The 26881-nt window shown below is 33.4% G+C and overlaps 1 protein-coding gene across 1 annotated transcript in view; it reads left to right on the plus strand.

Annotated features, from left to right (window-relative positions):
- Window positions 1-15305, plus strand: part of PPP1R3A (protein phosphatase 1 regulatory subunit 3A) — a 68744-nt gene extending 53439 nt beyond the window's left edge. Inside the window, exons 2-4 of the mRNA XM_081147921.1 lie at window positions 7014-7072; window positions 7168-7292; window positions 9175-15305. Coding sequence (XP_081004047.1) covers window positions 7014-7072; window positions 7168-7292; window positions 9175-11547 — 2557 coding nt within the window. The 3' untranslated portion in view covers window positions 11548-15305. The remainder of the gene's footprint in view (window positions 1-7013; window positions 7073-7167; window positions 7293-9174) is intronic.
- The last annotated feature ends 11576 nt before the right edge of the window (window positions 15306-26881 follow it).

Consider the following 26881-nt stretch of genomic DNA (forward strand, 5'->3'; position numbering starts at 1 on the left):
ACAAACTAGTTCCTTCAAGGCTGCATAAACACTCTTTCAGAGTAAACATTCTGCCTCCTCCATGAGCCCAGACCTTGGTAATATCTTTATCTTGGCTCCTCATAGGAACTTGACTTCAGACCCGACATGGACCATGTCCAGACATGTCATGAGCTCCCAACAATTTACTAGTCCACTGTTCAGCACATGTACTAGAGATTAAGGAGGAAGGTACTTTTTATGGGCATCTGAGAAGCAAACCACACAGCCCATAAGATATCAGAAACAAGACTTCAGATTAATTTACTGACTTATAGTGCAGGAGCCCCAGTTAACCACCAGACTTAATTCTCCCTTGCTAAGGTCTTAGAAGGGAAAATACTAGATTTCTAAAGCTCATGCATGGCACCAAGTTCAGACAAAGAGAGACATTTTTAAAATCTATTTATAAGAAACTGACCAACAAATCATACTGGTGCTGATACTGGCACAATGGATCAGAGGCTGTCTATCATTACTTGAGCCAAATTAAGCAGAGAGGGTTGAATCATGTATGAGTGTTTATTCCAATACTGCTGACAGTATGAAGAGAACTGTCGGTCACCCTGGAAATTATGTTCTGATTTCCCTCACCAGTTCGCTGATTATATTCAGGTTAGTGGATGGGGGAAAAAACCTAAAGTTATTGAGTTCCTAGGGTCTGCCTTCTTTCATTGTCCTTGCAAAGATCAGCCCTGGAGCACTGCAAAGATTAGCCCAGAACACTGTCTCCCTTCAGATAGGTTCTGTCCTTGATCTGAGCTCTGGGCTGCGTTATCTTCAGGGCCTGTTCACTTTCTTGTAACATGTCCTTCAGTTTCCCAGGGTCTATAAGAAAATCTCTCCTTTATAGTGAGTAGCTATTAAATAACTCTGATTCTATTTCTATTATGTGTCCTTCTGCCCTATCAATCCTACATCAAAAGTTGTAACTTAAATTTTATTCCTCTTCTCTTTCCTCATTGCTGTCACCTTTAATCCTCATCATTTTGTGCCTGAAATATTGCAGGAACCTCTTGACTAGTCTTCCTGTTATATTGTGGCTCATTCCCTCGAGGCTTTCTAAATCTACTTCCAAAGATTGGTCTGTAAGTGTAAATCTAACCATGTCTCTTTCCCATTTAACTCCTCACCCCCACTCCCCAAAACTGATTATAAAGTGTATAAAGAACTCAGCCCCACTTTGTGTGGCATGCTGAGATCTTTATACCTGGCTGGAACTACCTTTAGTTCTGTTCCTTGGCATTCTTATCCCAAAACACAGTCCAAAACTCTGAACTTCTCATTGTTCCTGATGTGTATCTCTTTCAGGGGGCATTCTTACCTTTAAATCTTTGTCCACTTGTTATTCTCTCTGATTAGAATTACCTTGCCATTCTTTTCTAATTGTGGAAGTTCTACTTTCCCTAAAATTTAACTCAGAATGTTGTTCTCCTTGTGAAAAATTCTCTGATTGCCCCCAAGGGAGTGCTCTCCTCATTTCTGTACTCTCTTTTTTACTAAGAGAATATCTATCATATCGCATTATTTATTATAATAGTTATCATTTACCATAACAATTGCCTACTGATGTGTTTTTCCATCGTTATATTATAGCTCCTTTGAGGTAAGAGGCTATAGAGTTTACATGTGTGATTTCCCAAGTGCTTATTACAATTTAAGGCACATAGTGGGTATTCAAGATATTTATTAGAAGAATAAATGACCCTTTTTATGATTAAAAAATCCAAGTGACTACTTATATGATTTAAGGTTCGCTGGAAATTAACTGTTTCTTCACAAAGTACATACTTTTTTTAAGTTTTTTGTTAAAATTGATATAATGTTGACATTATTGACTTTTTAATTTCTAAATTTATATTAGATTTTAAAATTTGGTTTAATTATTTGAATTATTTGGTTTAATTATTTAATTAATTAAAATTGGTGTCCTGAACTTTGGAAAGGGTGATATTTGAAGTTTTACAAGACATACAAAAATATGCATAATTTAATATATTTTATGGAACCTTTTCTGAAATTAAATTTTAATAAGAAAGGAAGAGAAGAACAATGTTATGATAATATCCTTTCCACTTCACAAGAGGTGGAAAGAAGGGAAAAGTAGAAAGGGTGCTGTGCATTTATTCAGCAACATTTGTTATGGCACTATTATGTGTCAGGCACTGTGTTAGCCCTTGGAATACAGGTAAAGAAACTCAAAAAGGACTCAGAAAACATAAAGTGAAGACTAGAAGCATTTAATAATACATTAATTTTATATCACAATTGTATATCAACCTGGGTCCTATTATCATCAACCATCAAGTTTATCTTTTGCCTCAAGTTTTCTAAAGTTGTTTTAATTATACTCTTTAGATGTAATTGGTCATATGATGAATATTTTGAATTTCAGAATGAGATTTTATTTATAACTATCTTTTAATCTACACCAGAGAGAAGCCAATTCATTTTAACTAATTATCTAAAACTAGAATTTAATGATTTAGATATTATAAATAATGTAATAAGCACCTTCAAAATGACCACTCAAAACAGTAATTGACTAACCATTTCCTTTCCTAACTTGTGTCCCCTAACTTGCCATACCTGATGAAACCATATCTTGAAAAATCAAGCTTTCTTGTTTATATAACTTTTTATTATATTCTATGTGTTCATAGGTACATATATTTAAATTATTTTAGGTATTTTTCATTTAGATAATAAAAGAACATCACCTGATGTTTGGAACAGTTCACTTAAAATATTTTGGTAACATTTATTTATATTGTTGTAGTTCTCTGTGGTTTATTATCATTGAGTGGTATACAATATTTGTTTTGTGATATAGCATAGTTTTATATCTACTCACTTGATAGGTATTTGGGTTGGTTCAAGTTTATGTTGTTGATAGCAATTTTTATCAATTAAGTGGCATAAAAGGGTGCTTCCTTAGGTCTTGATTTTTATTTCTCTGTTCCTTAATAATGTTGACCATCCCTTTATGTACTTATTCACTAAGTGTATTTTATCATCTGTGAAATGTTTACCCCTTTCCTCTGATTCTATTGAAGTCTATGTGTTTTCTTATTGATCTGTAGGAGTTCTTTAAATATTTTAATACTTATTTGTGTTGTCTTTGAGCAATGCAAGCATCTTCTCCCAGTTTGTAATTTATATTTTTTCATTATAAAGATATATTTTTTAAATTTATTTTTATTGTTGAAGTATTACAGATGTCCTTTTATTAATCCCTATTGCTCCCTTCCACTTGGTTCCCACCTCTACCCCAGGCCTTCACTGCACTATTGTCTGTGTCTATGGTTTATGCATATATGCATAAAAGTTCTTTGGTTAATCTGTTCCCCCTCCTTCCCTCTGAGATCTGTCAGTCTTTTCCAAGCTTCCATGTCTTTGGATATATTTTATTTGCCAGTTTATTTTGTTCATTAGATTACATATATGAGTGAGATTATGTGATACTTGTCTTTCTCTGACTGGCTTATTTTGCTTAGCATATACTTTCCAAGTCTTTCTGTGATGTCTCTAAAGGTAAGAGGTCTTTCTTTTTAATAACTGCATAGTATTCCATTGTGTAAATGTACCACACACCTCTTTAAATCACTCATCTACTTATGGGCATTTGGGCTGTTTCCAGATTCTAGCTTATTGTAAATTGTGCTGCTATGAACATAGCGATGCATATATTCTTTCTGGGTGGTGTTTCAGGATGCTCAATTAATATTTGACAAAGCAGACAAGAGCATACAATGGAGTAAAGACAGTCTTTTCAATAAATAGTGTTGGGAAAATTGGACAGGTACAAGCAAAAAAATGAAACTAGACCACCAACTTACACCATGCACAAGAATAAACTCAAAATGGATAAAATACTTAAATGTAAATAGTGAAACCATAAAAATACTAGAAGAAAATGTAGGCAGCACAATCACAGACATCTCTCATAGCAGAATTTTCACTGATACATCTCTTAGTGCAAGGGAAATAAAGGAAAAAATAAATGAGACTACATCAAAATTAAAAGCTTCTGTACAGCAAAAGAAATCATCATCAAAATGGAAAGGGAACCCACTGTATGGGAGAACATATTTGCTAATGATACATCCAATAAGTGATGAATTTCCAAAATATATAAGGAACTCACACAACTCAACAAAAGGAAGACAAACAAAGCAATTAAAAAATGAAAAGACCTATATAGACACTTCTCCAAAGATGATATACAAATGACCAAGAGACATACTTCACTCCTGCCAGAATGGCTACGATCAACAAATCAACAAATAACTACTGGCGAAGTTGTGGAGAAAAAGGAACCAAGTATACTGCTGATGGGAATGCAGGCTGGTGCAACCACTATGGAAAACACTGGAGTCCCTTCAAAAATTTAAAAATGGAACTGTTATTTGACCCTGTGATCCCACTTCCAAGAATATATCCTAAGAATTCTGAAACACCACCTGGAAAGAAGATATCTTTTAATGCACAAGTTTTAAATTTTGAGAAAGTTAAACTGACAATTCATTTTAAAATCTGAAAGATATTTACATATATTTTCTACTAACAATTTCAAGGTTTTTGACATTTAAGGTCATAATTGATCTTGAGCTGATTTTTTAAAAAATATATTTTATTGATTTCAGAGAGAGGAAGGGAGAGGGAGAGAGAGAGAGAAACATCAATGATGAGAGAGGGTCATTGATGGGCTGCCTCCTGCACACTACCTGCTGGAGATCCAGCCCACAACCCAGGCATGTGCACTGACTGGGAATCAAACCTCGATCTCCTAGATCATAGGTCGATGTTCAACCACTGCCACGTCAGCTGGGCTTGAGTTGATTTTTGAATATATGTTTTTCTAATTTCTTCTTTTCCTGTAAAAGTAGCATCTTCCCTATATCCATTTACTAAAATGTCCCTCATTTCCCTGTTGTCTGTCATACTGTTTGTCATATACCAAAATTTGATATGTGTGATCTGTCACTAAGTTTCTCAATCCTCATGTGTCTCTGTGTAACTGTCTTAACTAAATCTTCATAAAAATTCTTAAAATCAGGTACAGCAGATTCCTCCTTCCTGCTATTTCTTGGAAATATTCCAGCTATCTTTAGCCCCATACTTACTTACTTTAGAATAATATTTTCAAATTTAGTGAAAAACTCTACTGGAATTTTTATTAGAATATAATTGAAAGTAGATCAATTTGGGAGAGATTATCTTCGTAATACCTTTTTCCTATCTATGAACATGGTATATTTCTCAATTTTTCTAGGTCTAGATACAATTTTATTAGTTGGGAGTCTTACTACACATCTTCCATTAGTTTTTTTAATAGACATTTCATATTCTTAAATTTCATCTATTTCAGCTTTTCTTTCTTGTATTTATCACTGAATCTAATACTTCTCCTATATATATATATGTATTTACATGTTTTTATAAGACATCAGTATAATAAATACATAGTTTGGTACCTAATTATTTATTCCCAAAAGGAGTTAAGAGCAGGGCCTTTTCTTTTTTATTCAATCATTTTTTAAAAATTGAGATATTTTAGAGAATTGAGTTAAAAAAAAAAAGAATTTATAGCATTTTGGTTAGGCAAAACCAAAAGGCTTTAAATAACTATTATTTTTCTTCTACAAATGAATTTTTTTCTGAATTGTTATGGGAATAAAGTGGAAGCTGGAAAAATTAAGTAATGTTATGTATATGGAGAAGGAAAAGTGTGTCAGCTTGCAATAATATTCCACAAAAATGGGCCTTTACATAGTTATTAGTTTCATTAAACAATATAGATTTATAGATTATATAAATATCAATTTTGTAAATTCTACATTTTTCTAATTAAATTATTTTTATAGAAACATTATTTTCTTTCATGGACCCACTGGGAGCTACCAAATGTTTTAAGTTAAATTAAAATGAAGCATCATAAATTCAAATAATACTGAATTCCTTCCTTAGTTTGAATGAAAAAAATTGCAATTTTCTCATTATTTGTTGAAATAAGATTAGGCTTCCTGGGATTTGAATCAACATTGTCCATTGAAAAATGGACTTTATTACACACATTTATCAGCTATTACCAACTCTCTGGATTTCTTTTATTGCAGGTTCAGCTGAAACAGAACAAGAAAATCTGATAAATTGACTTGTGATATAACTACACAGAGTGGCCTTTTTCACTAAAGCTTTTGTTTGTTTATTTGTTTTGCTGAGTGTCATAGACAAATTTAAATTTAATGATTCCACAAAAACATCTACAAACAGATTACATTAGAAAGTAAAAGGTAGTTATCTTTCTCAATCAGTATGCAGAATACAATAGAAAAGGGAGTGTTCAATGAATCATTTTAAAGAAAGAAAATATATGTTTTTATATGAGCAATCTGAAGTCTTGATTATAAAATTTGCCTGTGGTAATACACACATAAAGTCTTTTAACTGAGTATAAATTTAGCTGCCTTTCAGTTTTTAGTAAGTTTGGGGATTTTTTTCTCCTTTTCTGGAAAGATCTAATGTTATATCAATCCGACTGAATTTTGATTAAGATAGAACACAAAAAATTAATAATTGGGATGTTAGAAGGCAATTTCCATGACCACAAATGAACTGTCAGTTCATAAAACTTTATCATTTAAACTAAGAGAAAAATGTTCTCACTTGCAAACATTAAATTCATGATTATGGAATAATCTACATTTACATTCATTTTTATTTTTGTTATATAACTTTTAATATGAGCAACATATTCTTCATTAGAAATATGGCATTGTGTATATTACTTTCAAATTTTTCTACAACTACTATATACATTTATATCATTCTGAGAGATCAATTTTACTTGAAAAATGTACAAAGTGAAAAATAATATGAAAGTTTATATAATATGTATTTGGCTTGATATTGGTTTAAAATCCTCCCTTTATAAAAATACTTAGAAGATATTTCCAAGAAAAATGCATAACTTTTTTTTTAAAATTTAACAGTAAAGAAGAATCATCAGTAACGTCATACGAGAAAAACTTTGAGAATTCAAAGATTACAGGTAATCTTATTTAATTTTTATACCAAATCTGTCACTTTTATTAAAGCTTACAATTATAACAATCTTACATGGGTACAATTATATTAACTTTTCAGATACTCATATCCCAATAATTGTTTGTTCTCATGAGGAGAAGGAAGACTTGGAAACTGGTATTCAAAATGTAAAAGATGTAAACAGGATCCATGATGAACATGATGAAAAAGAATTAAAGCTGAAGGTAAGTGCTCTGGTTGCCACATTATTAGAAAAGATGTATCCATTTATGCTTCAAATATGCTGCAATGCTGGCCTTTTGATAGCTTCAACTAATGTAATTTGCAAATGTGAAAGCACAGATTATTCTGTCCTTGCATCTCTAGCTTGGTCAAGGCACTTTGATTTCAGTATGCTGCTTCTACTTTCTGCAGTGGTAAATTAGTAACATTCACTTTATCCATTTACCAGCAGCTCTGAGTAATAGTTTGTAGGAATTACAGAAGAGGTAGCACTATTCTGATATGCATTTCTAATCTTTGTGTCAAGTGTAGACTTAGCATAAACTCATCTGTAAAATGAGAGGGCTGGATTAGATGATTGTTAGGGTTCTGTTCTGAACTACAAGTATTGCATTTAGCAACATCTTTTTTTCTTTCTTACATCATTATGAGAATCTCAATGTTCTATATTACTGGAAAGTATTCAATTACAAAATAAAGAGAAAATATCCTTTGCCATATTTTTAAACAGGAAGCAAGGGCAGTACTGTAAAATTTAGTATTAAATTTGTTATAAATTTCACACTTGGTGAACATTCAATCAATTTGGAATTTTGAGAGGATGTTTTAGATAGCATTTTTATTACAAAGGAAGAAATAGGAGAAATGAATCACGTAATGTAATTTATCTTTTACAGTGTTTGGTTGGAGCTCTTGTCATTAGAATACAGAGATTCATAATCATCTAAGATTAAAATTTACCTTCTCAAGTGTCAGGGCTGAAACAGAAAGGAAATAGATCTCATCTTTTTCCCCACACATTCTCCTTTTTTTATAGTGATATGGAAGCTGCATCACTAAAGTATGCAGTTTACTTTGCTCTAACTTTAAGAAGCTACAAAGTTGTCGCCCACTGTGAGAATTCTCAGCAGCTGAAAGTTAACATTCTTGTTTTTTTTTTCAAACAACAGTATATAATGAAAGGGCCCTAAAAAAAATCACATACTTCACCGATACATCTCATTACAATGAGCAGGCTCAAATATAAAAGTTTGTTTAGAAATTACTGAGATTGAATGTCCAATAAATGAACAGGGAGCTCTAATTTAGAAGCTAATTTGCTCCATGCTGACATTAATGCATAAAACAATGAAGTTCTATAATAGATGGAAATACAACCAAATCTGTGGAACCCACAGGCATTGGCTTAAAAGACAGCTGTGCAGTTGACAAGTAACATGAGCCTTATGTGAGAAGAAGGGGAAAATGTAAGATTTGCATATAATTATTGAGATCATGCAAATGTCAGTTATGAGGAGAAAAAAAACACACAGGCATCTCACTGTTAAACCCTGACAGTTGGCATCACTGAAGAGCTCAAATACATTTGAGTACCAGTTGGCAGAGGGTCATTAAAACAGAATTTGCAGAGACATTAACTCCTTCACTTTTCTTTGAGTGACGTTTTGCTATTAATAGTTTGGAGAGGCTTTGCAGAAAACATATTAATAAGAGAAACTGTAATAGGGGCATCTACAGCAAGTGTGAATGCAGCAAAGGGCACCCAGGGAGCTGCTCTCTAATTGATTAGCATGGAGCTATCAATGTGTATATCCTAAGCTAGGAGAAAGTGCAATGACAAGCAAGAATAGTTGAATAATACAATGTGATATTTGGGAAGAAGAATGATTAATTTTGGCCCCTTTTCTTATTAATATCTTTCCTAAGTCATAGCCTACAAGATTCCCTTAAAACACATAGCTTCCAGAATTTGTACTAAATCCACAAATGAAATGAACCAAGGAAGTCTACCAGATAATTAGTAGGCAAATTAATGAAAACTATCTTATTCATTTTGTATATTTAAAATCACTTGGTCATTATTTCTTGTTTTTATTCCTTAAGATAAATCAAGGCTTAATAAGAAGCACTGCTTCCAGAGATGAAAAGAATACATTTTCAACAGATCCAATCAATTTTCCAAATAAAGCTGAGGTGTTAGAGAAGAAACATATTCATGATGAAGAGTACACCGACTTGCTTAAAAAGACTTTGTCTCCAAGTTCATCAGCAGAAAGCTCCTTAAAGAGAGATTTTTATTGCAATGAAAAATATTTCTCAGGAAATGAGTGTAGTCATCAACCTTCAGAGGAAATTACTTCAGATATGAGAAAAATCAAGCCATCATTGGAAAATACTGGTAGTGATGAATTAGTGCAATTACATGTTAGCAACAAAGAAGTATTGGATGATGATGCTAATCCAGCTGAAAAGAGAAGCAGAGTACAAATATCTTGTTGCTCCTCAGATCAACTAATGAGAGATAACCTTACTAAAAAGGATGAGGGAGCAGCTATGAAAATTAAAATGAAAGATTGGGAATGTTTAAGAAGAGATTTCCATTCAGATTTCCATTTGGAAGAATCAATAGAAAAAGGAACTTCCAAGAAAGGTTATGGGAATGGTAAGAGTGAGGAGCAAAGAATACATCTAGGTGTTAACGAAGAACAAAGCAAAAATTTTCAATCAATCTTACATGACCAAGAGAAGATAAGCCTCTCTGAAATAAATGTGAAAGAGATTGGAGCTAGTAGCAGAGGGCTAACTGTTCTGCAGAGTAAAGACACAACTCCCAACCAGGCAATCAGAGCAGATTTGTTTCAATCACCAAGAAGAAACCTAAGATGGAATAAAGCTGTGTTAACAACCAAAGAGCTTGATCTCTCGACTAGTAAAGGCACTACTTCAGGAGAGACACCTGGTCAAGTTTGTTCACCCAGAAATGGAAATATTTTGAGGAATGATCACCTTTTCCAAGTTGAAGAAGAAAATTTAGGTAGTATTAATCCTGAATATCTGAATAAGAACAAACAGCAAAAACAACTATGGAATTTTCTGGAAAGTCAGGGAAAAGCAAGAGAGAGTAAAACAAATACAGTCCAGCAGATCAAAGAACATGCAGATTGTGAAGACATGTGGGAAAGAAGAGATAATACAAGGAGTTTTACTGCTACTCCTACAGAAAAATTGTTTACCTGCCAAGAAACAGTGAGCTATGAACCATCTTCTCTAGCTGATCATGATATTACTGAAAAAGTAGAAGCAGGTACAGCTTATATAATTAAGACAATATCAGAAAGTACTCTAGAAAGCATGTGTGCCAGAGAAAAAGCAATGATTGCTCAGCTACCTCAAGAGACAGCACAAAGTGGCAGGCCCATTGAAGTAAAGGAAACAGCGTTTGATCCACATCAAGGGAGAAATGATGATTCACATTATACCTTTTGTCAAGGAGATACAGTAGGTGTAATCTATGATAATGATTTTGAAAAACAATCACATTTAGGTATCTATAAAGCACATGTAGATGAAATTGAGAGTGAAGAAACCATATCTAAGTACAATCCTGCGAAGACACATGACAGGAAGAAACTTGGCACTGGAAATATAACATCTGTAGAAGAACCCTTATGGGTCATTAGAAGCAATCAAAAAACAGCCTCAAAACTGAATTTGCATTTGGGAATGTTACCAAAAGACAAAAAAATATTTCCAGAAAATAGAGATCATGGGCAGGTCCAAGAATTATCAAAGGAAATGGATATAGGTGCCATTATTCATTCTGCTTTAAACTCAGACACTAATAAAGTGTCTGAGAATGGCTCTCATGTTTCCAATCACCATGCTAAAACTTCAGTGTCATCTCATGAACAGGCAATTGCTGTAGATAATACAGTTACTACCATGTCTCTCCAATCAGAATATAATTGTAATCCAGCAAGTGAAATCCAGGGTATTGAGAAATACCTACATCCTGGGGATACAACTGAAGAAGTTTCCAAAAGTTCAGGAATAGTGAGATCAGTTAGTAGAAGAGAAAGACATATAGGTCAGATTTTTCAGCAAGGAGAAAGCAATGTGAAAAAGTGTTTAGGGCCAACAATTTTAATCACTGAAGCTGTTGAAAACATAGAAAAAGCATGGCATAAAAATGAAGGATTACTAAACTCTGGACAATCACCATGTTTTTCAGGTGACAAGGAATCTGAGAGCTCTGCTTCTGCTAATCTCCCTGCCCATGAAAGTCAAGCTCAAAGCAATGAATCTCTGCTTTTGAAATACACCAACTCAAAAATACCTTATTTCCTTTTGTTTCTGATATTTCTTGTAACCATCTACCAGTATGACTTAATGATCGGCTTGGCATTCTATCTTTTTTCATTGTACTGGCTATCTTGGAAAGGGGGTAGACAAAAAGAGTCTGTCAGAAAGAAGTAGCCTCAGCACTATTATTATCCTCTCTTCAAAGATAAACTATTTAGCCCTAAACATTGTGGTTGGTGAAAAAGACTATTCATTGTTCAGAGAGCCAGTGCAGTTTTTCCTCTTAAAGGATCATTTAAAAAGGAATGCGTATGAAGTTTGCTTCTTCATATAAGTAATTATTCTATATAGGACCATTATGTTTGGATCATTAAATATCTATATGAATATGAGATCTGAAGCACGTCAAGTTGAAATTAAATACAGCTGTTGCTCCTTAGCAGGCTATGAAGCTGCAATGCTTCACGTCTCTTCACTACTTCAAGTGCCACTTCTTGCATTCATTACTTTTGCAATAAAAATTCATTTTTTCCCCCCCAAGAATATTTTTCCCTCTATGGTTTTAAAAAATGGATAAAACATGGACAACGGCAGAAGACTTTTATTGTTTTTTCAGAATTGACCATTTACATTTTCCACTGTATCATTTATTATCACATTTTGATAGATCAAATCTTTCAATTTAAGATTTTTAAGAATGTACATGTACATTAAAATATGTACACTTAAATTGAAGAAACACGTTACTTACTTAAATAATACTTTATACACACACACATACCTTTCACCTCCTTTATACCTACAAAGTCAGGGCATTCATAAGCCAAACCTGAGAAAAACTGAAACAATTTGGGGACAAACTTCAATTCTATAAAATGTTGTGGGTGGCCTGTTTTCAAGCAGTTTTCTCTAATAAAGGGAGACTGTGTAACATAGTTGAACAATTTCAATGTCAACTATTATTCAGAGTTGAAAATTTAAAAGTTCTACAAGCATTACTTTACAATGAATTTGTACCTATAAAGCTTTAAATAATATTAATAATTTTAAAATACTTCCAAATGAACTATTATTCTATTTGTATAGAACTAGTATTTTTTGTTCTCAAACAAATTTTTAATCTCACTATGAGACAATGAATTATTTCTCAAGGTGAATTTAGATAACAAACAACTAATCATTGGTGATATTTATTATATAATTATCAAGTTGTTGGATAATAACTCAACATTTAAACTAGGAAAATAGATATGGAAATCTACTGAGGGAGAAATGAATATACAGTATAGCAGTGATTTTGGCTGTTATTATCTATGTCTAAGTCTGTGAAATAGTGGAACTAGTCATTTTAGTCATGCATAAGAGTAATGCAAAGATTTTTATACAATTGATTTAAACAAGCATTTGCTGAATGACTACTATATAAAAAAAACCCTGTGCTCTGTTCTATGGCAGAGCACTCTCTTTGTTGCCCTGAAAGTCTAGTCCTCAGAGAGGAAGCATAGGTATGTAGTTTGACACTTTTGACTTGGCCAAGAGTATCTAAAAGAGTTACATTGAGGGCGCACACTTAGGTGATTTTTTTTCCATAAGAACTTTTTTCATAGAGCATATAGCATTGATCTTAAGAGAGAAAAAAGTTGCTTATTTACCTGTAAGGGTAAATCCAGTGAATAAAACTTGCATATATCATTCCACATGTCTAAGAAACATGCATTTATGGAAAGACAAAATTAGAGTGAAGCATTTTAACTGACTTTCATATGTTAGTAAATCATTTCCATAATTTTTGGTTAGGTACACAACTATTTCCAAATCCCCTAATTGCATCTTGTCTCAAGTCCCACTGAAATTGAATGCTTAACTATAACTTTTTAGTTGAATAAATACAAACATCTTGAAGTAGAACTTAGGGCAAATATTTGATTGAGAAAGCACATTTTTGTTAAATACAAGTAGAATACCTACAATATTATCTCTAAAATTGTTGTCCTCATAACCTTGTTGACAAATCTAAATTATAACGGCATTAAGGTTAATATTTCTTCAGTTCTTAATAGCTTGGCTTTTTCATTCTATCATTAAGAGTTTCAGTCAAAATACCATCTCTTATTACTGCAAAAAACACATTACTTCATGAACACAGGTGCATGGGCTGTAATTATTCTTTTATACATAAAAGAATGTAACTTCTTTTATTTCACTTTTGCTAACATAAACTTATTAAACATTCTCATGCATATTTGTAATATGACAAAGGATTTAAATATTCAATTTTGCATTTTTCTGCATGCAATAAAGAAAAAATTAGTGATTTAACTGACTTTCCAAACATTACTTGTGAAGCATATGAAATCATCATAAGAACTTATAAAACCATTGCTAGGTGGAGAGATAGATTGTTATAACAAGTTTTGGTCCCATCACTATGTTGAACAAGAAAAGTAGATCTGCCCAGTTGGAGTGGCTCAGCAGTTGAGCATTGACCCATGATCCAGAAGATAGTGGTTCGATTCCCAGTCAGGGCACATGTCCAGGTTAAGGGCTTGATCCCCAGCAAGGGTTGTGCAAGAGGCAGCCGATCAATGACTCTTTTTCTTTTCTTCTCTCTGAAATCAATAAAGATATAATTTTTAAAAAAAAAAAAGTAGAAAGAACTGGCAAAGCCTGTGTTACTCAAGATTTGATTGTTAACCATCATGGCAAGGATGATCTCTGCAAACATATCTGCCTTCATCATGTCTTCCCAAGTATTAGTTAAGAGCCAAAAGAAGGTGTGGCATGAGAATAAGCTAAGGGAAATGCACTGCACACCGGCTTCACATAATGGGTAAGAAACGTGATGTATAAAACCATCACCTTTTATCTTGCTGGGCTTCTGACTATTAGAAACAAAATTCTAAAAATTAATTGGCAAGTCTAGGAAGTGTAGGTAGTAAAATCATCTTAAAAATTCACATCCCACCCTAGCCGGTTTGGCTCAGTGGTTAGAACATCTTCCTGTGGACTGAAAGGTCCTGGGTTTGATTCTAGCCAAAGGCATGTACCTTGGTTGCAGGCTAGATCCCTGGCCCTGGTTGGGGACTGTGCAGGAGGCAACCAATCAATGTGTCTCTCTCACATCGACATTTCTCTTTCTGTCCCTTCCACTCTCTTTGAAAAGCAATGGAAAAAATATCCTTGGGTGAGGATTAAAAAAAAAAAAAAATTCACATCTGTATAGCTGTAAAAAAGAAGGATCTCTTACCTTTGAAAAAGCATGGAGGGACTTAGAGAGTATAATGGTAAGCAAAATAAGCCAGTCAGAGAAAGACAAGTATCACCTGATCTAATTTATGTGTGGAATCTAATGAATAAAACAAACTGAACAACAAAATACATCCAGACACATGGAAGAATGGAACACACTGATGAATCTCAGACTGAAGGGGGCAGAGGCTGGGAAGAGATTAACCAAAGAACTTATATGCATAACACACAGACACAGACAAAATTGTAGTGAAGGCCTGGGGGGGGGGGGCGGTGCAGGGTGGAAGGGATCAATTGTGGGGAAAGTAAAGGACATCTGTAATACTTTCAGCAATAAAGATAAATTTAAAGAAGTAAAAATATGTATCAGAAAAAAAAGAAGGAAAAATGTTCACATCTTTTTAAGCCAAATATATTTTCAATGTAAGAAGAAATGAGTCATTGATATGACATTCATTCCTCAACATTAAAGAACATTGTATTAATGCAATTGTGTTTCCCTGCTGAGTGCCAATATTTTTATAGTGAATAACTTCAAAAAATATATGTATTCTGTTATAATTTTGTGAGAGAAACAGGGTTATTTTTTATTTGTCATCTTAAACCAGTCTGCTGGCTAACTGGAAAATTTTAAAATATACACACCAAATTTAGGGAAATAAAAGACTTTATTTTTCCCAATAACATTTATTTTATGTTCTGAATCATTTCTTTTAGTCATGAATATTATTTTGTATCACCAGGCTTGTTGTCTTCATTTGGCTCACTTTTTGCACATACATAAATCAAAACTGAAAACAACGCAAAAAAAACAAAAACCAAAAAACTAGCAGGAGAACCAATACAGATGCAAGCAGGAGGGCTATTATCTCTAAGGCCAATTCATCTACTGATTTCTGTTATCAGGATCTCTGACCTTTTTTCAAATTTTTATTGAGTGAATATAGAAATTGAATTATGCAATAAGGCCTATCTTTGGTTATTAAATTCTGTCTTAGCCAATTCTTGTAGAACTAAAGAATAAAATCTACTCTAATTTTGCAGCAAGGCACAAAAGAAATACTACAGGCCATGTTCTTCCAGCATCTCCACAATTGTACACCCATATGAAGAAAACAGCTAAAAAAGTTTATTTATTCAATTAAATTAATTATTTCTTCTATTTTCAGAAACAATTTATAATAATTTATAGCAATATAATTTAGTTTTTATCTTTTAAAAATAGATTTTCTCATTAATCCAATGTTTCCATAACTTTACTGAAACTCATTAAAACAGCAAATTAATTTTTCACTAGATTTTCAGCCTAACTTTGAATGATCACATTTTGCAAGAAATGTCATTATTGTAGTGTATTAAGAACTTGTTAAACAACTCTTTAAAAATTCAGGATTTTTATTTTGTATCATTTCTATATTTGTTAAATGCATACATATCACCTTCATTATTCAAATATAAAACCATATGTTATGTGGAAATTTACAGAAAAATTTTCTAAGTCTTTTTTCTAATATAGCCAATTCTTTATATTCATGATAAAGAGGGGAATGAGGAAATCAATAATGGATTACAGAGAAATTATTTTTATTTGGCTAAGAGGACTATAAGATATGATTCTGCAAACATATTTCAATGCCTTATTGAGTTACTGGTCTTGGTTGGAATCAGTGCATCAGCTTTGCCTTTCATATCATCCTACTTGCACCATTCGCTGCTATTTCCACTGCTCTCTGCTTCAAGTCTTCTGTCAGTCAAGCCAGTCACATTGTTCCTAGAATATGCTCATCTGATTTCTCTGTGACTGCTCATGTGCCCCCTCTGTCTAGAGGTCACTTTCAGTTGTCTTTACCCCTTTCTCCTTATCTAGCACTGCACATTTTCTGTGTACAGCTCAAGTCTGCATGTTTTTGAAATCTCCTACTATTTCACACTGTGGTAGGATCACACTGTTTTCAGATCTCTTAGGACACTGATTTTCTTACTTACATTGGGCATTTGACTAACTGGACTGCCTCCTTGTTCAGGACAAGGACAATGGTTTCTTCTTCCCTTTTATACCTCACAAGTCCTAGTTTGTTTTGTAGGAATCCTTAGTCAACATTTGTGACTAGAACTGAATTACAGTGCTGTCTCCTTCCTATCCTGTTTCTGAAATATGGACAGGATACTCTGAGGCCTGATTTTAGAATGAATAAACAATCAAAACAAAGCTAGGATGTTTTAGTAAACTACCAAAGACAAGGTAGAAAGATGCAAAGAGAATATGGAGACAAAACATAGTAGTACGGTGGGTTTGGGATGTGGAAAGAGAGAGACAATTCTTTCTCTCCATTACTCTTTTTTTTTTATACTCAGTAAATTTATTTATTTTTTTAAATATTACAAATGTCCCTTTTTCTCCTCAATGGCCCATTCCACCCTGTCTCACCCCCCCTCCCCAGTCTACTCTTAACAATTAAATTGATTTTCTATATTTATTAGTGTTTCCTAGCACATAAAACATTCTCTTCATTTGATTTCATAGGAAGTAATATTCATATTGTACATGAAAAGAATAATAATACATATTTTTATTGACTGGCTAGTGTGATAATTAATAGAACAAGACATGTTTTCAGATAAAGTAGCCCAGTAGCTTAAAAATCAACAAACATCACAAGGTATAAAGTGTAAGAAATTCAATCTTCCCACCTGCTGCTCTGCCCTTTGAAAATGGCTGACCTCTCAATTTCACACCTGTTCTGTAGGTCAACTTTTAGGGTAAACAAATAGAACAACTAGCAAAAATAGTCAGCGTTTTTTTTAATGTTTTTTTTTTTTTTTGTAATATTTTTTTATTGATTTCAGAGAGAGGAAGGGAGAGGGAGAGAGAGATAGAAACATCAATGATGAGAGAGGGTCATTGATCTGCTGCCTCTTGCACACCCCCTGCTGGGGATCAAGCCCATAACCTGGGCATATGTCTTTGATCTCCTGGATCATAGGTCAATGATCAACTGCTGAGCCAGGCCAGCTGGGCAGTCAGTGTTTTTTTAAAAAGAAAGCATTTGCTTGATTAACATATAAGAGTATGTACATACACAAACACACACACATCTGCACACAGGCTCATACATACTTGCACATAAACACAGACACAATATTCCAACATCTGATAACAGTAACAGCAGTGAACATAGTTAACCAAAACAATATGTAGTGATATATATAATATGTAAGAAGTTTATCCTTTATTTGAAGAAACTCAGTCTATCATATTTAGATATGAAATTAAAATAACATAAAGATATGCTTATTTTTTAGTGAGAGTCAAAAGGAAAGCAGTATATGGCCTGGAAATGTAGTAGCATGTCATATAACAGCTTAAGAGTACCAGCAATTGGTCTCTTAAGACTTAAATAAAAGCCAGATACATGTCTACTATATTATATAAGTCATCAGTATTTTGCATCAGTTGACTTGGCTCTGAGTGGAAACATTTAGAATTTACTAAAGACACACTCTGTATAACATGATATTAAACAGCAGAGAGATGGTACTTAAAAACCACTATAAGAAGTTAGAAATTCTCTTTCTAAACACTTAAAATACACATAATTTACTTTTAACAGTTCTATGTAGGGTGTTTTTAATATACAGTTTATACAATATTTTAATATGAATCATTTATGATAATATTACACATTTAAGTCATTTTTATACATAGACTCTAAATATGATATAGATATTTTATTTCTAAACATTAAGTTATCTTCCCAATTAATTTAAAACTTTGGAAAATGCAATTGTCATTTGTTATGATGCACATAAACTTTCCCCATGTTTAAGTGAAACAGTTCTGCATTAAAGAAAAGATAATCTAGCCCATCCGGGCATGGCTCAGTGGTTGAGCGTCGACCTAGGATCCAGGCGATCAGGGTTCGATTCCCGGTCAGGGCACATTCCCTGGTTGCGGGCTCTATCAATGACTCTCTCATCACTGACGTTTCTATCTCTCTCTCTCCCTCTCCTTTCCTCTCTCTAAGATCAATAAAGATTTATTTTTTTAAAAAAGAAAGAAAAGATAATCTAGTCCTACCTTCAGAGATATGTGAAAATATTTTAAATATATATCTCCTCTGAAAGTTGGATAGGAAGAGAGGAAGTAAGAGATCATAAATGTCCTCCATATTTATTTTGCAGTCTTTAATAATATTTGGACACAGGCATATAGGTTTCAACTTAAGTCAGTTGTCTTCTCTCATGCAAATTCTTTGACTTAACCTGATCTAATTCCTATCCTTAAATTAGCATTTCATTTAGGAGCATATATTGATTTTTTATCACATGAATAAGCAAGGAACCCAGTTGTAGTCGAATCTTTGAGTATAACATCTACATCTGTATCTCTATTGATCTGTGCATGTGAGGTCAATCTTTAATAATAATAGTAGTTATAATTGTTATAATTATTATTATAACAAGACTGTAGCAGATTCTTTTGTGTTTCTAAAATTGGGCACTGTTTTAAGCTCTTTATGTGAATCAACTCATTTAAGTTTTACAACTCCATGAATGAAGTACTATTACTTTCCATTTTACAGATAAAAACAGATATAGAGAAAGGCTAGTTTTCTCAAGGTCACACAGACAGTAAGTGGCAAAATCTAGATTCAGACTCCAGGAGACTTTCTCCAGAGGTGATCTTCTTAACCATTGTACCATGCTGTTTCTTCAATAAGATATGCCAAGTTATCTTATGGATTGTACAATAATATATTAGCATGCTTCATGGAACTATATTAATATATAAGTACATTATATGTAATGCACCATATCTTTTGCACAGATAACCCTATCTTTATTAATGCACTTATAAGAAGAAAGTTTCTAAAAATACCCTGCTCTTTCAATTTACTCATATAACCTCAATTCAAAAAATACACATTTATTCATTTCCAGACCACAAGCAATGTTCTAGTCACAGAAGGTGAAGACATACAATTTTATGTGATTGGTATAGTGCTTATTTATCCTTGCTGTCTCAGTGTAATTATTAATAGCACTCCTTTTACTTTCAAAAGTAATATGATTTGGATAAAAAATGATAAGGTGAGCCTAAAATCCAAGAAAATATCCTAGCCCGTAGGTATAAATCACTCTGTGTCACATGAATAAAAGAGGCAGCTTTCAATATGAATGTCACCTACAATTCACAGACAGAATTATTGTCCTTGGGGTTACAAAACATAATACAGATAATACAGATATACCAGCCCTTGGCTGGCCTAGGCCCTTGGTAGAGTAAAGCAACATTTTTGCAGAGTCAGTAATACTGAGGGCAATGATAAAAACAAACAAAAACAACCCCAAACAAACCACAGCCAGTAAGGACGTTTCATAAATACACTGGCCAAAATCCATTAGAAAGAAGTCATCTGCATTACTGATGCCAGTTAATTATATCACTGTGAAACCAGATACTATAGCCTATAGCTTATTCAGACGGTTCAGGACATGATAATTCCATCATCCAGGATAGACAAAGTGGAAAAAGATAGAAGAAACTTTTGCAAAAGTTATTGAGGCCACTGTGTAACTCAAAATTATAGTTACTGGAAGCCATATTATGAGTATACATTCAGCTAATCATCTTTAAGAAGAAAAATAATTTTTGGAAAGAAACTAGATCATATTACTGGCATTTAACAATCATGAAGTAAGTCAGTATTATTTCAATAGCAATAATAAGCTAACATATAAACAAATTGTCCAAGATATTCAGTAAGAGACAAGGACATTTTAAGGCAGAACCAGTGTCACTCCATCTAATTTTGGCCTTTGCAATACCTGTACATTTGGCCTCACTTCTTACAGGTGTGCAGTGCTGAGACTGTGAGTGACATTGGAAGTGCATTGCCTTCATTTCTACTTAAGGAAAACATTCATTGGAAACTTATCCAAAGAATGGCATAATTTAAGACTGTAGAACATATTTATGCTAAATAAATGGCAAAAGGCTAGGTTTGCTGCCCTAAAAAAGCCTTTATAGCTCTGTCTCTGCTGATTTCAAGCCAACCTTACCACACAAGACATAGAGAAACAGTTTCTGAATACTGTCTTTCTATAGCTACACTTTGCTCATTTATAAAGAATATCAGTGGCATCAGTTTCATATCTCTATAAGCTGTTCTGTCATTGAAGGTGTAGAGGCTGAGATATTTTATGAAGTTGAGCATTATCCTACTTGATTGCTAAGGCCAAGGAAAATTTGATAAGCCAATCTGTATTGCTGAAAGCTCTTTGATTGAAATAACCAAAATCCCTCAAAGTAGTTTAAACAAGGAAAAAAAGATATCATAAGGAAATGTGCCATTCCAAGGCTGGAAGTGAAAATAGGCATCTCTAGGGAGAGAAGCTAGGACATGAAAAGCCATTGGAAATGGAATTTTTCTTGGCTTTCATGTTTTCCCGTCTTTTTAAATTTTTTCTGTGTTCACTTCCTTGTTTTGTTTTTGTCGGTGGAAAATGTCTTCAACATACGGTTCCTAAAATAGAATTCTCCAATGATATTCTTATATCTTGATTATATATACCCAAGAGTTAACTGGTTAGCATGATCTGGATCTCAGTTTTAAACTCCTAGAAGAGAGAAATTTATAGGTTCTGCCCGGCCGGGCGTGGCTCAGCAGTTGAGCCTCGATCTAGGATCCAGGAGATTGGGGTTCGATTCCCTGTCAGGGCACTTGCCCGGGTTGCGGGCTCGATCCCCAGTCAGGGGCATGCAGGAGGCAGCCGATCAATGACTCTCATCATTGATGTTTCTATCTCCTCCCTCTCCTTTCCTCTCTCTGAAATCAATAAAGATATATTTTTAAAAATCTTAAAAAAAAAAAGAAATTTATAGGTTCAGTATTAATAAGATACACATTATTCAGATGCAATTAATAATATATATATATATTCAGATGCAACCCATTATCTTCCAGTAGCTGGAGGCAAAGAATTTGCTGTTTTCTCATACGGAATGTGATAGAGGACTCGCATTAAAGGAAATGTTTCCAGGTTCTCAAAGAGTAGGTGGGTACAGGGGATTTATAATATGTATCTATAATGTGCCAATTCTCAAATTGTTATGGGTATGTTTGTCTCTCTCTCTCTCTCTCTCTCTCTCTCTCTCTCTCTTTTTATAGATCTACATGGCTTTAATTTGTATATATTTATAGTAGACCTTGATATTGGTAGGGCTGTTACCGGGAAACCCTAGTGGGGCTCAGGCAGCCTGTCACTGTATCAAATTCAACAGAGGCAGGGTTGAATCATATAAGGCATTTATTAAGAAGGTTGGCTAACCAAGAAGACAGGAAGCATACAAGCATCCAAAACCTGTCTTAAGGATTGGCCTGAGGGATAGGATTATATGGGGCAAACTGAGGCTAGAAATAGAATGCAGCTACCTGCAGTCCTAGAAGTCATTCTTTTCATCTTGGTCGCCTGGGATGTCTTGATAAGATGATATCTTGACTCATTGTTAGGTCAGACAGGCAATGCATCTTGGTCTCGATAAGGTGATATCTTAACCCACTGTTCACAGCTGCGCCAACTCCTTAATTGCTTCAGCCCGTGATCAGGGAGAGTGCGGGGTGCAAAGGCCTAGGAGAAAGAACCTTAAGGGGAAAAAACTTAAATCCCTGCTTACGTATGTGTTTTATAATTTTATAAGTAATATAATTATATTTCAGGTTAATTCAGGTGCTCAATCTTTGGAAATTATAAGTGCCTTTATCAGGGCAAGTTCTTTTACCTTGTTTTTTAAATTCTGTAACTATTGGCCCTTTGCTCTTCCATATGAATTGTAGGATCAGCTTCTCAAGTTTTATGAAAAACTTGATTTGTATTGGAATTTAACTGAACGTGTACAATAATTTGAGGAGAATTGATGTTTAAAAAAATATTTAGACACACAAAAAATAGGCCACATACATAAAAATAAAAACTAGTTAAAGTGAAATACATTAATATAGTCTTGATCTATGTAACTGAGAATTTTAACATTAGAAAAATTTGAAAGGAATAGGATTGGTAGAGAAAAGGAGTGATTCAGAGAAAAAGCAAATTAAAACCACAATATCAGAATGGCTATCATCAATAAATCAAAAAAAAAAAATTAGTCTTTCCATCAATGAGAACAATATATTTCTTATTTATTTTTTGTTCCCTCAAATATAATTTATAATATTATCTATGAATACATTGCACATTTACTAATAGATTTATTCCTAGGTACTTTATGAATTTTGTTACTATTAATAAAACAGTTTTTTGTATAATATTTTATTTGGGGAAATTATTGATATATTGTAATACTTGACTTTTATGTCATTTATTCAATTTCTTTGGAGAACTTTCTCATTGGTTCTACTAGTTATTAGTTTGATATTTGGGTAATTATGCCAATAGTGTTATAAAAACATTATTTATTTTTATGTATTTCATTATGCAAATTGGTGAACTCTTTCATTATTATAACTATATAATTTATAGTATTTTAATCCAGTTACTTCTACTTTTTTCCCTTGGCTTCTGAGGTAAATTTGTATAACTCATTTATTTTAATCCTTCCTCCTAAAGAAAAAAAGTCACTTAATACTGTAAAAAACTAATATTTTAACTGTACTCAATTGGTGTTAGTAATTATCTATATCTCAAAACATATGTCATATATTTTAAATTTTTATTCACTTCTATTTTTTTTAATATATTTTATTGTTGAGAGTATTAGAGATGTCCCCCATTTTCTCCCCTTTTCCCCTCTCCACTTATCTCCCACCACACCCCAGGCCTTCCCCTGTCTATTGTCTGTGTCCATGGGCTATGCTTATAAGTTCTTTGGTTAATCTCTTCCTACACTTCTCTTTGCCTTCCCTCTGAGATCTGTCAGTCTGTTTCATGCTTCCATGTCTGTGGTCCTATCTTGTTCCTCAGTTTATTCTGTTCCTTAGATTCCACATATAAGTGAGATCACGTGATATTTGTCTTTCTCTGACTGGCTTATCTCGCTTAAGATAATATTCTCAGGTCCATCTATGCTGTCAAAGTAAGAGATCCTTCTTTTTTACAGCTGCATAGTGTTCTATGGTGTAAATGTCCCACAGCATTTTTATTCACTCAAATACTGATGGGAACTTGGGCTGTTTCCAGATTTTAACTATTGTAAATAATGCTGCTATGAACATAGGGGTGCATATATTCTTTCTGATTGGTGTTTAAGGGTTCTTAGGATATATTCCTAGGAGTGAGATCACTGGGTCAAATGGAAGTTCAATTTTTAATTTTTTGAGGAACCTCCATACTGTTTTCCATAGTGGCAGCACTAGTCTGCATTCCCTCTAACAGTGACTAGTGTTCCCTTTTCTCCAGGTCCTTGCCAACACTTGTTTTTGTTGTTGTTGTTGTTGTTTTAATTTTATTTTTGTTTAAAAACTTGTTGTTCTTGATTTGTTGATGGTAGCCATTCTGACAGGTGTGAGGTGATATCTCATTATAGTTTTAATTTGTATCTCTCTGATGATTAGTGACCTTGAGCATTTTTTTCATATGCGTCTTGGCCATTTGTATGTCATCTTTGGAGAAGTGTCTATGCAGGTACTCTGCCCACTTTTTAATTGGATTGTTTGTCTTCCTTTCATTGAGTTGTATGAGTACTTGATATATTTTAGAGATTAACCCCTTATCAGATGTATAATTGGCAAATATATTCTCCCATACGGTAGATTCCCTTTTCATTTTGTTGATGGGTTCTTCTGCTGTGCAGAAGCTTCTTATTTTGATGTAACCTAATTTGTTTATTTTCTTCTTTATTTCTCTTACCCTAGGAGATGTATGAGCAAAAATTTTGCTAAGTGAGATGTCTGAGATTTTACTGCCTATATTTCCTTCTAAGATTTTTATGGTTTTGAGTCTTTCATTTAAGTCTTTTATCCATTTTGAGTTTATCCTTGTGTATGGTGTGAGTTGGTGGTCCAGTTTCATCTTTTTGCATGTGCCTGTCCAGTTTCCCCAGCACCATTTGTTGAAGAAACTGTTTTTATTCCATCCTATATCCTTGCTTTCTTTGCCAAATATTAATTGACTATATTGGTGTGACTCAATTTCTGGAGTCTCTGTTCTATTCCATTAGCCTATATGCATGTTCTTGTTCCATTAGCCTATATGCATGTTCTTGTTCCATTAGCCTATATGCATGTCATTGTTTTTATTACAATGGTTTTGTACTATAGTTTGATATCTGGTATTGTGATCCCTCTACTTTGTTCTTCCTTCTCAAGATGGCTACAGCTATCTAGGGTCATTTTTGGTTTTATACAAATTTTTGGAGTATTTATTCTAGCTCTGTGAAGTATTCTGTTGGTATTTTAATAGGGATTGCATTGAATCTATAGATTGCTTTGGATATTTTTGGGATGTTATTTCTTCCAATCCATAAACATAGTACATTTCTCTTTGTTTATATCTTTCTCTATTTCTTTTTTCAATGTCCTATACTTTTTCAAGTACAGGTCTTTTACTTCCTTGGTTTTCTTCCAAGGTACCTTATTTTTTTTGCTGCTATGGCAAATGGAATTATTTTCTTAGTTTCCTCTTTCTGAGAGTTCATTATTGATGTACAAAAATGCTATCTATTTCTGGATATTGATTTTGTATCCTGCTACTTTGTCAAATTCATTTATAAGTCTAGTAGTTTCCTGATGAACTCCTTAGGGTTTTCTATGTACAATATAATGTCAGGTGCAAATAATGATAATTTTTCTTCCTCATTTCCAATTTCGATGCCTTTTTTCTTTTCTTCTGGTCTGATCATTCTGGGTAGGACTTCCAGAACTATGTTGAATAAGAGTGGTAAAAGTGGACACCCCTGTCTTGTTCCTGTTCTTATGGGAAAGGCTTTAGCTTTTGCCCATTAAGTATGATGCTGATGGTACATTTTTCATAAATGGCCTTTATTATATTGAGGTATGATCCCTCTATTCATACTTTGCTGAGAGGTTTTATCAAAAATGGGTGTTGGATTTTGTCCAATGATTTTTCTGCATCTATTGATATGATTTTTATATTTCATTTTGTTTAAATGATGTATCACCTATATTGATTTGCAAATATTGTACCAGCCTTGCATTCCTGAAATAAATCCCCCTTGGTCATGGTGTATAATCTTTTTAATATATTGCTGGATCTGATTTGCTAATATTGTGTTGAGAATTTTTAGCATCTATGTTCATCAGAGATTGGCCTGTAATTTTCTTTCTTTGTAGTATCTTTATCTGGTATTGGAGTTGGGATAATGTTGGCCTCATAAACAGAGCTTGGAAGTGTTCCTTCATCTTGAATTTTTATGGAATAGCTTGAGGAGAATAAGTGTTTGTTTTTTGACTGTTTGATAAAACTCCCCTGTGAAGACATCCAGGCCAGGGCTTTTGTTTGCTGGGAGTTTTTGCATTACTGCTTTAATTTCATTAGTAGTTGGCCTATTCAGGTTTTCTGATTCTCTGAAAAATTGTATGTCTCTATGAATTTGTCCATTTTGCCCTGGTTGTCTAGTAAGTTGGCTTATATTTGCTTTCACAATTCTTTGTATTTATGTGGTTTCCGTTGTCATATCATCTCTTTCATTTCTGATTTTATTTATTTGGGTTCTCTCTTCATTTCTTGATGAGTCTGGCTAAAGGTTCATTGATCTTGTTTATTTTTTCAAAGAATAAGCTCTTGCATTCATTGGTCTTTTGTATTGTTTTTTTTTTATCTCTATATCATTTATTTATGCTCTGATCTTTATTGTTTCCTTCCTTCTACATCCTCTGGGATTTTTTTGCTGTTCTCTTTCTTCCTTTAGTTGGAGGGTTAGATAGTTTATTAGAAGTCTTTCTCATTTTTTGAGGTAAGCCTGCAGTGCTAAGAACTCCTCTCTCAGGACTGCTTTCACTATGCCCCATAGATTTGGGGTCGCTGTGTGTTTATTTTTATTTGTTTTCAGGAAGTTTTTTATTTCCTGCTTAATCTCATTGGTAATCCACTCATTGTTTAATAACATGCTATTTAGCTTTCAGGTATTTGAGTGGTTTTGATTTTATTTATTGTGATTGATTTCTAATTTCATTCCACTGTGATCCAAAAAGATGCTCATTGTGGTATCAATCTTCTTGAATTTGTATCAACTTGTTTTGTGTCCTAACATATAGTCTACCTTTGATAATGTTCCATATGTGCTTGAGAAAAATGTATA

The sequence above is a fragment of the Miniopterus schreibersii genome (assembly GCF_964146895.1).
Source record: "Miniopterus schreibersii genome assembly, chromosome: 9".
In the NCBI taxonomy this organism is placed as follows: Eukaryota; Metazoa; Chordata; class Mammalia; order Chiroptera; family Miniopteridae; genus Miniopterus; species Miniopterus schreibersii.